General features: G+C 45.0%; 1 protein-coding gene across 5 annotated transcripts in view; it reads right to left on the bottom strand.

Moving 5' to 3' along the window:
* Nucleotides 1-11,029, bottom strand: part of RALGAPA2 (Ral GTPase activating protein catalytic subunit alpha 2) — a 279,065-nt gene extending 268,036 nt beyond the window's left edge. For 3 of the 5 annotated variants that reach the window (XM_061436378.1, XM_061436377.1, XM_061436375.1), the window contains exon 1: nucleotides 995-1,250. In XM_061436378.1, the coding sequence (XP_061292362.1) occupies nucleotides 995-1,100 (106 nt within the window). In that variant the 5' untranslated portion in view covers nucleotides 1,101-1,250. Of the gene's footprint in view, nucleotides 1-994; nucleotides 1,251-10,865 lie in introns of those variants that run through there. The other 2 variants (XM_061436379.1, XM_061436376.1) reach the window with 1 other exon arrangement.
* Between the last annotated feature and the right edge of the window lie 298 nt (nucleotides 11,030-11,327).

Below are 11,327 nucleotides of genomic sequence, written 5' to 3' on the forward strand. Positions count from 1 at the left end.
AATTTTAACCTCATGAACAAGAGCTTTATTTAAAATTCTCACACGTACAATGAATTCTGTTATGCCCTCTTTCCTCAAGTGACAGACACATGCAGACTTTGTGCCCTAAATCAGGCAATTTTGCTCCTTTCAAGAAGAAAAAAAGACATCTAGAAGACACATAAAGTATCTTTTTCATAGCCCCCAAATACACAAAGACAAGTCTGTATATTGACAGTAAAGGTGTTTACATTCTAAACAAAAATTAAGACTCAAGGAGGTAGGAAGAGAAAACAAATAGCAGAGCAAACTGGCTGCAGATCACAGGTGGCAGGTGAACGGAGGCCTTGGGAACACTTGACACCCACGGGAGTGAGCTTCATCCCAGGTCAAGTGCAGGCCCACCTGGGGTCTGCAGTTCCTCCACACAATGGGCTCACAAAGACGCAAGAAGCCACAAAACTGTCAGTCATCTTGACAATAAAGCATAAGCAGCCTCCTGGAACCCAGGAAAGTCACCCCTCCCTCCCAGCAAACACGAGGAGCCCCCCTCACACCACGGACACAAAGAAACCGAGTCAGCCAGATCCATGGGAAGAGAAGTGACACTTAAATGTATCCCGAGGCCATTCGGAGGCTCAGTCTATGGGGGATCAGACTCAAAATAAAGTAAAATTAAAAGTGGCGGGGCGGGGCTGGGGGTGGGGGGAGATGACAGTTCAATTCAGTCTGCGATGGGACCCCACTTAGGGTCTCGGACTCAAACATTAAAATTAAGAACTAGGAGGGGAGATGACAGTTCGATGGGTGCGTGCGACGACCCCCAGGGTTTGCTGGGGAGGGGACCGTCCCGCCGCAGTCCGGCTCCGAGGCCACCCGGGGGAGGGGGTAAGTTTACAACTCAGGGGGCCTCCGGGCAACACGCGGAGGGTCTGCGTCCCCAGCCCGGCATCGCAGCCCGACGATCCCCGCCCGATCCCCGCAGGAGCGCGCCCTCGGCCGCGCCGCGCCTCACCCAGCAGCGCCCGCAGGTGCTTCAGGCGGGTCAGCACGTCCTTCTTGGGGTCCAGCACCTTCTGGGTGGACTTCTTCACATCCCCGTGGCTCCTCCGGGAGAACATCCCGCCGGGGGGAGCCAGACCCCGCCGGCGGGGCAGGAGGCGCCTGCGCCGCGCAGGTCACAGCAGAGGGTCGGGCCGGCGCGTGTCGCGCGGGCCGCTCGCCGCCCCCCCCTGCCCGGCAGCAGCCGCCAGCGCCGCCGCTGCCGCCTCTCCAGCCTCGGCTCCAGGAAGGAGGGGCGGGGGCCGGGCCGGCGCGGGGCGGGGCAGGAAGGCGGTGTCGACGCGAATCCCGCCGCCCCGCCCCCGCGGGAGGTGCCGGCCGCCACCACCACCCCCCGCCCCCGCCACGGGCGGGGCGCACGGGCGCGCGGTCCGGCGGGGGACGGGCCCCAGCGGCGCCGCGAGTGACAAAGAAGGTGGCCTCCGCGCGCACGCTGTCCTCCGAGCCCCGGGATGCTCCGTGACAGCGACCTCCAATCAGGCTGGCGTGTTTTCCGCGCGATTGGAGTCAGTGCGCCCGCTCAGGGCACGTGCCTCGCTCGCCAGGCCACCAGTGCTCCTGGGAAATGTAGTTCTCCAGGAGGCCAGCCCCTGAGACCGCCTCTCCAGATGGGTGCAGCATCTGCCCGACCCCCTACCTACCCCTGGAGGCCCAGGTTTCTGTACCTACAGTCCGGCCTGTGCGCCCACCCCAGTTCTCTCTACTGCAACGTGAATCAAGAAACATTCAGTTCAGTTCAGTTCAGTTCAGTCGCTCAGTCGTGTCCGATTCTTTGCGACCCCATGAATCGCAGCACGCCAGGCCTCCCTGTCCATCACCAACGCCCGAAGTTCACTCAGACTCATGTCCATCGAGTCGGTGATGCCATCCAGCCATCTCATCCTTTGTCGTCCCCTTCTCCTCCCGCCCCCAATCCCTCCCAGCATCATAGTCTTTTCCAATGAGTCAGCTCTTCGCATGAGGTGGCCAAAGTACTGGAGTTTCAGTTTTAGCATCAGTCCTTGCAAAGAACACCCAGGACTGATCTCCTTTAGAATGGACTGGTTGGATCTCCTTGCAGTCCAAGGGACTCTCAAGAGTCTTCTCCAACACCACAATTCAAAAGCATCAATTCTTTGGCGCTCAGCTTTCTTCACAGTGCAACTCTCACATCCATACATGACCACTAGAAAAACCATAGCCTTGACTAGATGGACCTTTGTTGGCAAAATAATGTCTCTGCTTTTGAATATGCTATTTAGGTTAGTCATAACTTTCCTTCCAAGGAGTAAGCGTCTTTTAATTTCATGGCTGCAGAAACATTACAGTAGGACAACTTTCAAAGCTTTTACAATGTAAACCATCTAAGTTTTGACTTCTGAATTCACACCAGGTAGTGAGATTTCATGGCAACCCACTCTAGTACTCTCGCCTGGAAAATCCCATGGGCGGAGGAGCCTAGTGGGCTGCAGTCCATGGGGTCCCTAAGAGTCGGACACGACTGAGCAACTTCACTTTCACTTTTCACTTTCATGCATTGGAGAAAGAAATGGCAACCCACTCCAGTGTTCTTGCCTGGAGAATCCCAGGGACGGGGGAGCCTGGTGGGCTGCCGTCTATGGGGTCGCACAGAGTCGGACACGGCTGAAGCGACTTAGCAGCAGCAGTGAGATTTCACTTGTGGCTCAGTAGTATAAAAAATCTGCCTGCAATGCAGGAGACCTGGGTTCTGTCCCTGGGTCGGAAAGATCCCCTGGAGGAGGGCATGGCGATCCAATCCAGTATTCTTGCTTGGAGAATCTCATGGTCAGAGAAACTTAGTGGGCTACAGTCCACGGGGTCCCAAAGAGTTGGACCTGCCTGTGTGACTAACACACAGTGAGGGAAGGAGTGGCAAACCCTTTGGCCATATCAAAATCAGAGCTCAAATTATGCACTAAAATGAACAGCTTTGGCAGTAGGGAAAGGAATGCTTAGACTCTGGGAGAGGAGGCCTTTTGGTTCCTGGGACCCATCCTCACTTGGAATATGAGAGTGCTTCACCAGGAGGGCTCCTCAACTTCTCGCCTCTTGCTTTGTAGGAAGTGCATGTTCTCTGTGTTGTGCAAGGCTACCTAGCAAAACAGTAGCAGAACCAGAAATAGAACCTGAGGGACCTGACTCTCAGGCTGAGATGCTTTTTAAAGCCAGGTGCCTGTAACCTGGGGCAAGACTTTGAGATGCAAGATGGTCTGGAGATTTCTTTTAGCAGATCTGTAGGGATATTTACTGCCACCTGGATCCTTTGATGCTTCAAATTTTGACAATATTTTAGCAGGCATAAGCTGTTCAAACTTAAGCTGTTTAAAATCACGTGGTTTCCATCAGGTTGGGATAACACAACTGTCTTTTCCTCAGTCAGCTAAACTAACCGGGGGGAAGAGCCAACGATTTACACAGCCTTGTATCCTCATTCCTGAACACAGTATTTGATCCTGAAAGTACTCAATAAAAGCTTGTTAAGGAAAATGGGATAAAAAACTAAAATAGTCTTACATGTTTAATCAAGGTATGCCAAAAATATCTCCTAGTTGTTAGAACCTCTATTTTTCAAGTTGTCAAATAGCACTGATAGAACTGGGATATTTTCATATAAAGGAATATTACTTAGGAATAAAAAGAAATAGACAACCAATAAACCCAATAGCACGAATCTCAGACCCAGAGATGGAGGCCCCACACTCAGGATGATGACAGAGTGGATCCCCCGGTGTCATCTCCATCAGGATCACAAACCTTCCATGACTGTCACAAGAGACAAATAACCTTCCCTCTTGAGTGAAGACATTCTGGGTGCTTTTGCTACAGAAATTTAGCCTGACCCTGGCTACACACTGTAAGTCACAATATTCACCACAGTATTCCTTTAAGAAGATACCTTTCATTGTACTGATGGAAAAAATAGGATGCTCTTGCCTTAGGGAATTCAATTTTTTCTGTCGCAAAGCAACCTGTTACCAAAATCAAACTGTTGTTGAGCACCTGCTGTGTGCAAGGCATGAGTGTAAACCTTGGGGATAAAAAGCTGCATAAGATGCAGCCTCCTGACCTCGAAAGCTTCCAATTTAGTTGAGGGACAGAGCAACTAGAAAACTGAGGAGACAAACAACAGTGTTCCGCGCACACGTGACAAGGTTCAAACTTGGTGGTACCAGAAACAGACATTCATGTGCGTGTAGATTCATCTGATCCATCATATCTAGCCTTTACTTACTGATGAAAATATAGAACTCTGAGTCGTCTCTAAAAAGCCAATTATTAAGTTATTATTTTGGGCTTTTCACCCACCCACCATGAATATTCCAAGTGAAATACAAATAAATAAAAATATTCTTCTTATTTTCTGTTGCACTGAAAAATAATTCCTGCTAGACTTGAGCAAATCACCTGCTTTGCAATTAATGTTTATCCCTGGAGATTCAGAGTGCCAAGTATTTTGTAGACCCTTGAATGCTGTTGAAGAAGTAGCCTGCTGACACCAATAAATACAGATAATGAAATCAAGAGTTAAACACTTACAATGCAAATTAAGACTAGACTACCTTGAAATGCCATTTTGATTAGCAAAATAGAAACACGATTTGACAACATACTCTGGTAGTAGAGCTGTGCGTGCATGAGTGCTAATTCCCTTCAGTCATGTCCGACTCTTTGTGACCCTATAGACTGTAGCCCACAAGTTCCTCTGTCCATGAGACTCTCCAGGCAAGAATACTGGAGTGGGTTGCCATGTCCTCCTCCAGGGGATCTTCCTGACGCAGGGATAGAACCTGGGCCTCCTACATTGCAGGTGGATTCTTTACCACTGAGCCACAGGGGAAGCTCAGCAGAGCTGTAGAGAAGCATAACTGATAGGAGTGCAAAATGATACCATTCCTAGAGGGGAGAATTTGGCTAAATTACAGAAATTTGTCCATTGACACCAAAATCGTACTTCTAAGAGTCTACTATGAAGTAGAGTCTATACCTGCACAAATATAAAACCATTTGTGGACGTTTACTCCTTTGGCATTATTTGCAATAATCAATATAGTAGACTGAAAAGATATGTCCATGTCTTAATTCCCCAGAACCTGTGGTTGTGACTTTTTGGAAAAAGAATCCCTGCATATGGTAGTGAGGTTAAGGATCTCAAGGTAAAATCATCTTGGATTACATAGGTGGTCCCTGAGTCTGGTGAGTGTCCTTGTAAGACATGGGAGACTTTGTTAAGTACACAAACAAAGAAGAAGGTGAAACAGGCAGATTGGTGTTATGAGACCACAAGCCAAGTGACCCCTGCAGTCACCAGAAGCCAGGATCCAGGAAGGAGTCTCCCTGGGGGTCTTCCGAAAGGAGCCTGACCCTGACCTTGATTCCAGATTTCTGGATTCCAGAATTGGGTGAAAATTAATTTCTGTACATGCACACACACCTGAACCCAGTCCATCCACATACGGCAGTGCCGTGCAACCATAAGAAGTAATGAAAAAATTTCCTGTGTTCTCACTTTGCTTCTTTTATTCACTCACGCATTCGTTAATATCTCAGCATAATTAGGGAATGTTGTTCAGTAGGATGGTTTTGCTTTAATGAACATGTACCCATATTTTAAAATTGTAGGCTTCTTTTCTCAGAAGTCTTTCTAAAATATACCTCAGGCTTCCCCATCTTCCATGTTATTGAGTTATAATTAGCACACAATATTATATTAGTTTCAGGTGTACAACATAGTGAGTCAATATTTTTATGCATTACAAAATGATCACCACAATAAGTCTAGTCACCATCTGTCATCAGACATAGTATTCCTAGTATTACTGGCTGTATTCTCTATGCTGTACATTAATCCCCATCTTCTTAAACAGACTATTCATTGTTTCTGAAACCATAATTTATTTCCCCCCCACCTCTGTGGCCCCCTGCATCTCCTCCTAAATTGGCATTGCTACTAGCAACAAAGGAGAAACACCCCCATAGACTTTCTGTATCTAATTTTGACCACATCTTGCCCCTAAACTGACTCATGGCTATCAGAGACAATTTGTGTTCATCTTCTTAACTTCCACAGTTGGGATCATTCCAGGTACTTAGACTTGCCAGCTCTGTGGTTTCCAGGTAACCAACTTGTTAATGTATTTTATTTCCAAATTTTTCTTTCATCAGAATTTTTCAGATTGGAAGAATTTTTTTTTTAGATTGACTAAAATACCTCAAGCCTGAATGTTAATCCTGATTGTCATGACTGTTATGTTAATTTTAATATCAGGAAAAATTCAACTTTTATCCACAAATATTCCTGTCAGATAAATTCATTGTACCTTTCCTCTGGATTACAATTCAGTGGGTCAGACATACTGGATCTTCAAAGAGCCTCCCCCAGTTGTCTGTTTTTTGTTGATCATGGGACTCCTTGCACTCTTATCTTCTTAAAAAAGATACAACGTATTAAATTCAAGTTTTTTTTCTTGCATCAGCTTTCACCCTAAAATGCTGACTTAATATCATTTAATATGTATCTTGTGCTCCTGAGAATCTACACCTAAAATTCCCCAAAAAGAAAGGCTGACAACCCTTCATAAGAATGAAATGCAATGCCCAATGCTTAAGAAACAAGAAACCCAATCTCTGTTTTCCAGATGATATATTACTGTATACCCTAAAAACATATATTATTTTCTCCTCCAAAAATATTTCCTATTAGTTTATTTTCTTTCCAAATCTCTGTCAAGAAAGGAGATTTAATACTTAACTTTAAACTTGACTATAAATCATTTTATATGAGAATTTCAATTCAGAAAAGGCTCAAAAAATTTTTGAAAATGTTCTATTCATTTTGATATGTCTGATGGATGCCTGATAACAGAGTAATGCCCAAAGGGAAAGAAACCTAATCGTTTTTCTAAATGTATTCAAGCAGATGTTTTCACAGCTGTGCATTTCAACCACGATGTCATCTTCTGGGGGCATATTTTCTTTTTTTTATCATCAAAACATTAATAACATTTCGGTATTAAATCATGGGTTTAGATCAACAGTGGAAAAAATAAGCACAGAAGTAAGCACATGAGAATGTATATAGTAAAAAAAAAAAGTCTTTGCATGATAATGCTTAAAAAAATCAAGAATAGTGAAAACTATGTCAATAGGAAATAAAAATTGAATAAAAGATGACGTATGAAGACCAGAGAGACAGATTTACATAAGACAAGACGTCTGCAAAAATTTGATCGTCACCTTCACCTCTGTCCCCAATAAACAAAGTGTCATCATTAGATTTACTATTAGATCAGATACACACTTTAATTTTCAACTGGGTGTTAAATTTTTTTTAAATGAATGCAGAGTATGAAATGTCAACAGAGTGTATTTACTCAAAATGGAGAACACCATCATACAGCTTGTTTTCCTTGCAGATTCCTGCAATTTTCTAGGGGAAAAAATGAATCTCAAAATAATTATTGGAGAACATAACCTTTCTTGGGAAAAACAACACAACAGTTTAAATTCTTTTCCTGATCTACACATAGACCTATGTCTTAAGTTTATAGAGTTTTTACTTGGTATTTCAGATAGGATTCTTAGTTGCAAGCAACAGACATTGGCTGCTTAAGCAAAAGATAATTGATTTAAAGAATGTTGGCTGTCAAAATCAATGGGAGACTGGAAAAACAGGCTTAGAAAATAATTACGAAAATAGGTGCTGATGCAGCTGAGAGTTACAATGAGGATGAAGCTTCAACCCCCTTAGAAGTCACCATCTAATGGAGGAGACAGACACCTACCTAACTAGGCAGTAGTAATTCCCAGCAGTGATACCTGCAACGCATTACGCAAGATGGCAGGGAAGATTGCAGAATGACAATGAAAAGAGGATTCAGAGAAGGCTTCCTGGAGGAGGTGATACCTGGAACTGGGAAAGGATGAACATGCCCAAGGCAAGGCTAGGAGGCAAAGGCTATGCAAAGGGCTATGTGAAGAATATCAGAAGCAGTTTGATTTTGTGTGGTTCTACCCAGCTTTGTGCTGTGAAATCAGTTCTGAATATTGGAAGGACTGATGCTGAAGCTGAAACTCCAATAGTTTGGCCACCTGATGCAAAGAACTGACTCACTGGAAAAGACCATCATGCTGGGAGAGATTGAAGGTCCATCATGATGGGAGAGATTGAAGGTGGGAGGAGAAGGGGACAACAGAGGATGAGATGACTGGATGGCATCACCGCTTCCATGGACATGAGTTTGAGCAAGCTCTGGAAGTTGGTGATAGACAAGGAAGCCTGGTGTTCTTCCCTGGGATCACAAAGAGTTGGACTGAGCTCAGCTCAGACTGAGCACCTGAACTTTGTGCTGTGATAGTATTCGGCATACCACTGGGGTTGCAGAAATGAGTGTGTATTCTTGTAGCCTTGTGAAAACAGCAGGGCCTAATGAGAGTGAGGGTGGTGATGCCAAAGTGAGAGGAGACAAATGGACTTCCTATGGATCTGTGGGAGGCTGGCTGAGATGACAGCAAAGGCAAATGCCCTGACTTTCAGTCCTCCCCACTTACTAGCTTTGTAATCTTAAGTGGGTGACAATTCTCCAAGCTTCAGTTTTCCACATCTAGAAAATGGAGACAAACTTACACTGGGCTCTTTATTCTAAAGAGTGGGTGGATGCTAAGTCGCTCCAGTCATGCCCTACTCTTTGCAGAGGACCACTCCAGTATTCTTGCCTGGAGAATCCCAGGGACAGAGGAGCCTGTTGGGCTGCCATTTACGGGGTCACACAGAGTTGGACGTGACTGATGCGACTTAGCAGCAGCAGCAGCAGCCTATAGCCCACCAGGCTTTTCTGTCCATGGGGATTCTCCAGGCAAGATTCCTGGAGTGGGTTGTCATGCCCTCCTTCAGGGGATCTTCCCAGCCCAGAGATTGAACCTGTGTCTCATTATGTCTCCTGCATTGGCAGGTGGGTTCTTTACTGCTAGCATCACCTGAGAAACCCTATTCTAAAGAGTAAATCAGCATGGAAAGAATGAGTACAATGCCTGGTACCAAAATGTTCAATAAATGTTACTTTGTTTCTCCCACCTCTCCCACTCCTAGAAAATGCAAACAAGGAAATTTTGTTTGCTCAGACTGTCAATTTGTGTACACACTTGATTTCTAAATGTGTTTAATAGGAGGAGTTTACACAGCTATATGGACCTCCCTGGTGGCTCAGACCATAAAGAATCCGCCTGCAATGCGGAGACCTGAATTTGACCCCTGGGTTGGGAAGATCCCCTGGAGGAGGGCATGGCAATCCACTCCAGTATTCTTGCCTGGAGAATTCCATGGACAGAGGAATCTGGTGGACTACAGTCCACGGAGTCGCAAAGAATCTGACACAACTGAGTAATTAAGCAGAGCAGAACGCACAGCTGTAGTTTTCCATAGTTTTCCATAAGTGTACACTGAACACTGTCACGATAGGTCAAGCAATGTCCTAAAATCTTTTATACCCACTTTTGTAACGTGCACCCCTTGGCAAGTAGGGATGTTTTCATTGCTGCCCCCATCACACTAGGTGAAATAGGTGTATCTTTTTGGACCTTAAATGATGCTGGATCAAGAATGCTGGTCAAAAGCTCATGGACCTAAATTTGTGACCCAGCAGTTTGTTCCAGGTATATTTTACTTCTCTGGCGTACCACAAAACCAAACCCAAGTGTGGTTTATAGGTCTTTACAAAGTTAAAGTAATAATTCAGGTTATTATAAGTGAGATTAATAACTTAAACTGTACCAGTCATAAAGATGACAAAGTAACACCTCTGATACTAAAAAGTTCGACTTGAATAATTTATCCAAAAGATGCCAAGAGATACTTCTCTCCATCAGAGCTGAGATGAACTGTCCCAGTCAAGCCTATCCCAAACTACAGGGTTATAAGCAAATAAAATGCTGGTTGCATTCAGCCACTGAGTTTGGAGATTGTTGTTATGGAGCAAAAACCATAGAGGGTATCTGTTGTGGCCTCAAGGATCTGAAACTACAAATCTCAAAGACTGGTCTTCTCTGCTGGACAAAGCCAGACACCATCTCCAATGGCTTATCTCCAGTATCCTTCTTGTTTTGCAAATTCTTTGAGAGTCTATGACTCTCTGCTTGACTCATCTCATGACCTCAGACTAGTCTGGTGTCCACATGATAATTTAGATTTTTGTTCCCAGAAAGTGACTGACTTGACAGGGATTACTTTTCCCAAAAAGAAAGCAGTAATGTAGGGGCAAGAAGGTAGGAAGAAAAGTCTTCCAGAGGGAGAGACAGACATAAGAAACAGCTTCAAGAATTTGAGCGCTGGTACTTCCCTGGCAATCCAGTGGTTAAGACTCCTTGCTCCTAATGCAGGCGGCACAAGTTCAACCCCCGGTGGGGGAACTAAGATCTCGCATAATGCATAGCATGCTCTCCCACAACCCCCACCCACCAAAAAAGAAAAACGAATTTAGGTGCTGGCAGCAAGGAAAAAACCCAAAGTTTGTCTCCATAGAGGATATTAGGGTATTTTCAAAATAATTAGTAGAATATTCATAGGAAAAGCATGAGGCATACCTGAAAGAAACAGGGGAATAGAAATTGACTTGATCCTTCCAGTATTACAGGAAGCACTTAAAAATGTGCTGGGTTTGTAACTAGTTCCTTGAAGTAGATGGGCAGACAAGAACATAGATGAAATGTCCAGAAGAGTTGGAAAAAGGGTATATCAATTATTTTTGCCACTAAAATGCTATATAGAGACCCACCACAAAGTTCAGCGGCTACAATGATGTTTGTCCAGCTCCAGGGTCTGTGGAACTCACCTGATCTGGGTTGAACTTGGATCATCTTGGCTGAGACTGCTTCCACATCTGGCAGTTCACTAGCTACTGGTTGATCCAGAGTGGCCTTGGTTGGGAGGACTGGGATACCCTGGCTCTGGTCCATATTTCATCCCCTTGGGACCAGTGGAGCAGCTTGGGAGTGTGCTTCTCATGATAATGACAAAGGGCAGGCATGAGCAAGCCCAATTGCACAGCATTTATAAGCCTTTAATTGTGACATATTTGCTGTTATCCTACTGGCCAAAGCAACTTACATGGCTGAACTGAGCATCAGGGGAGAAGGGCAAAGGGAATGAATGGAGAGAGAGAGGAATTAAGAATTATGACCATTCCCAATTGAAGAAGCTGGGCTCAATCCAAATTTCCCTAGAATCCCAGATCCTAGAATCCTAGGATCCCTGTGGCCTGAGGTTAAACTGAGGAGGAAGCAAGAGTGCAGCT

The sequence above is a fragment of the Bos javanicus genome, chromosome 13 (genome assembly GCF_032452875.1).
Source record: "Bos javanicus breed banteng chromosome 13, ARS-OSU_banteng_1.0, whole genome shotgun sequence".
Lineage (NCBI taxonomy): Eukaryota > Metazoa > Chordata > Mammalia > Artiodactyla > Bovidae > Bos > Bos javanicus.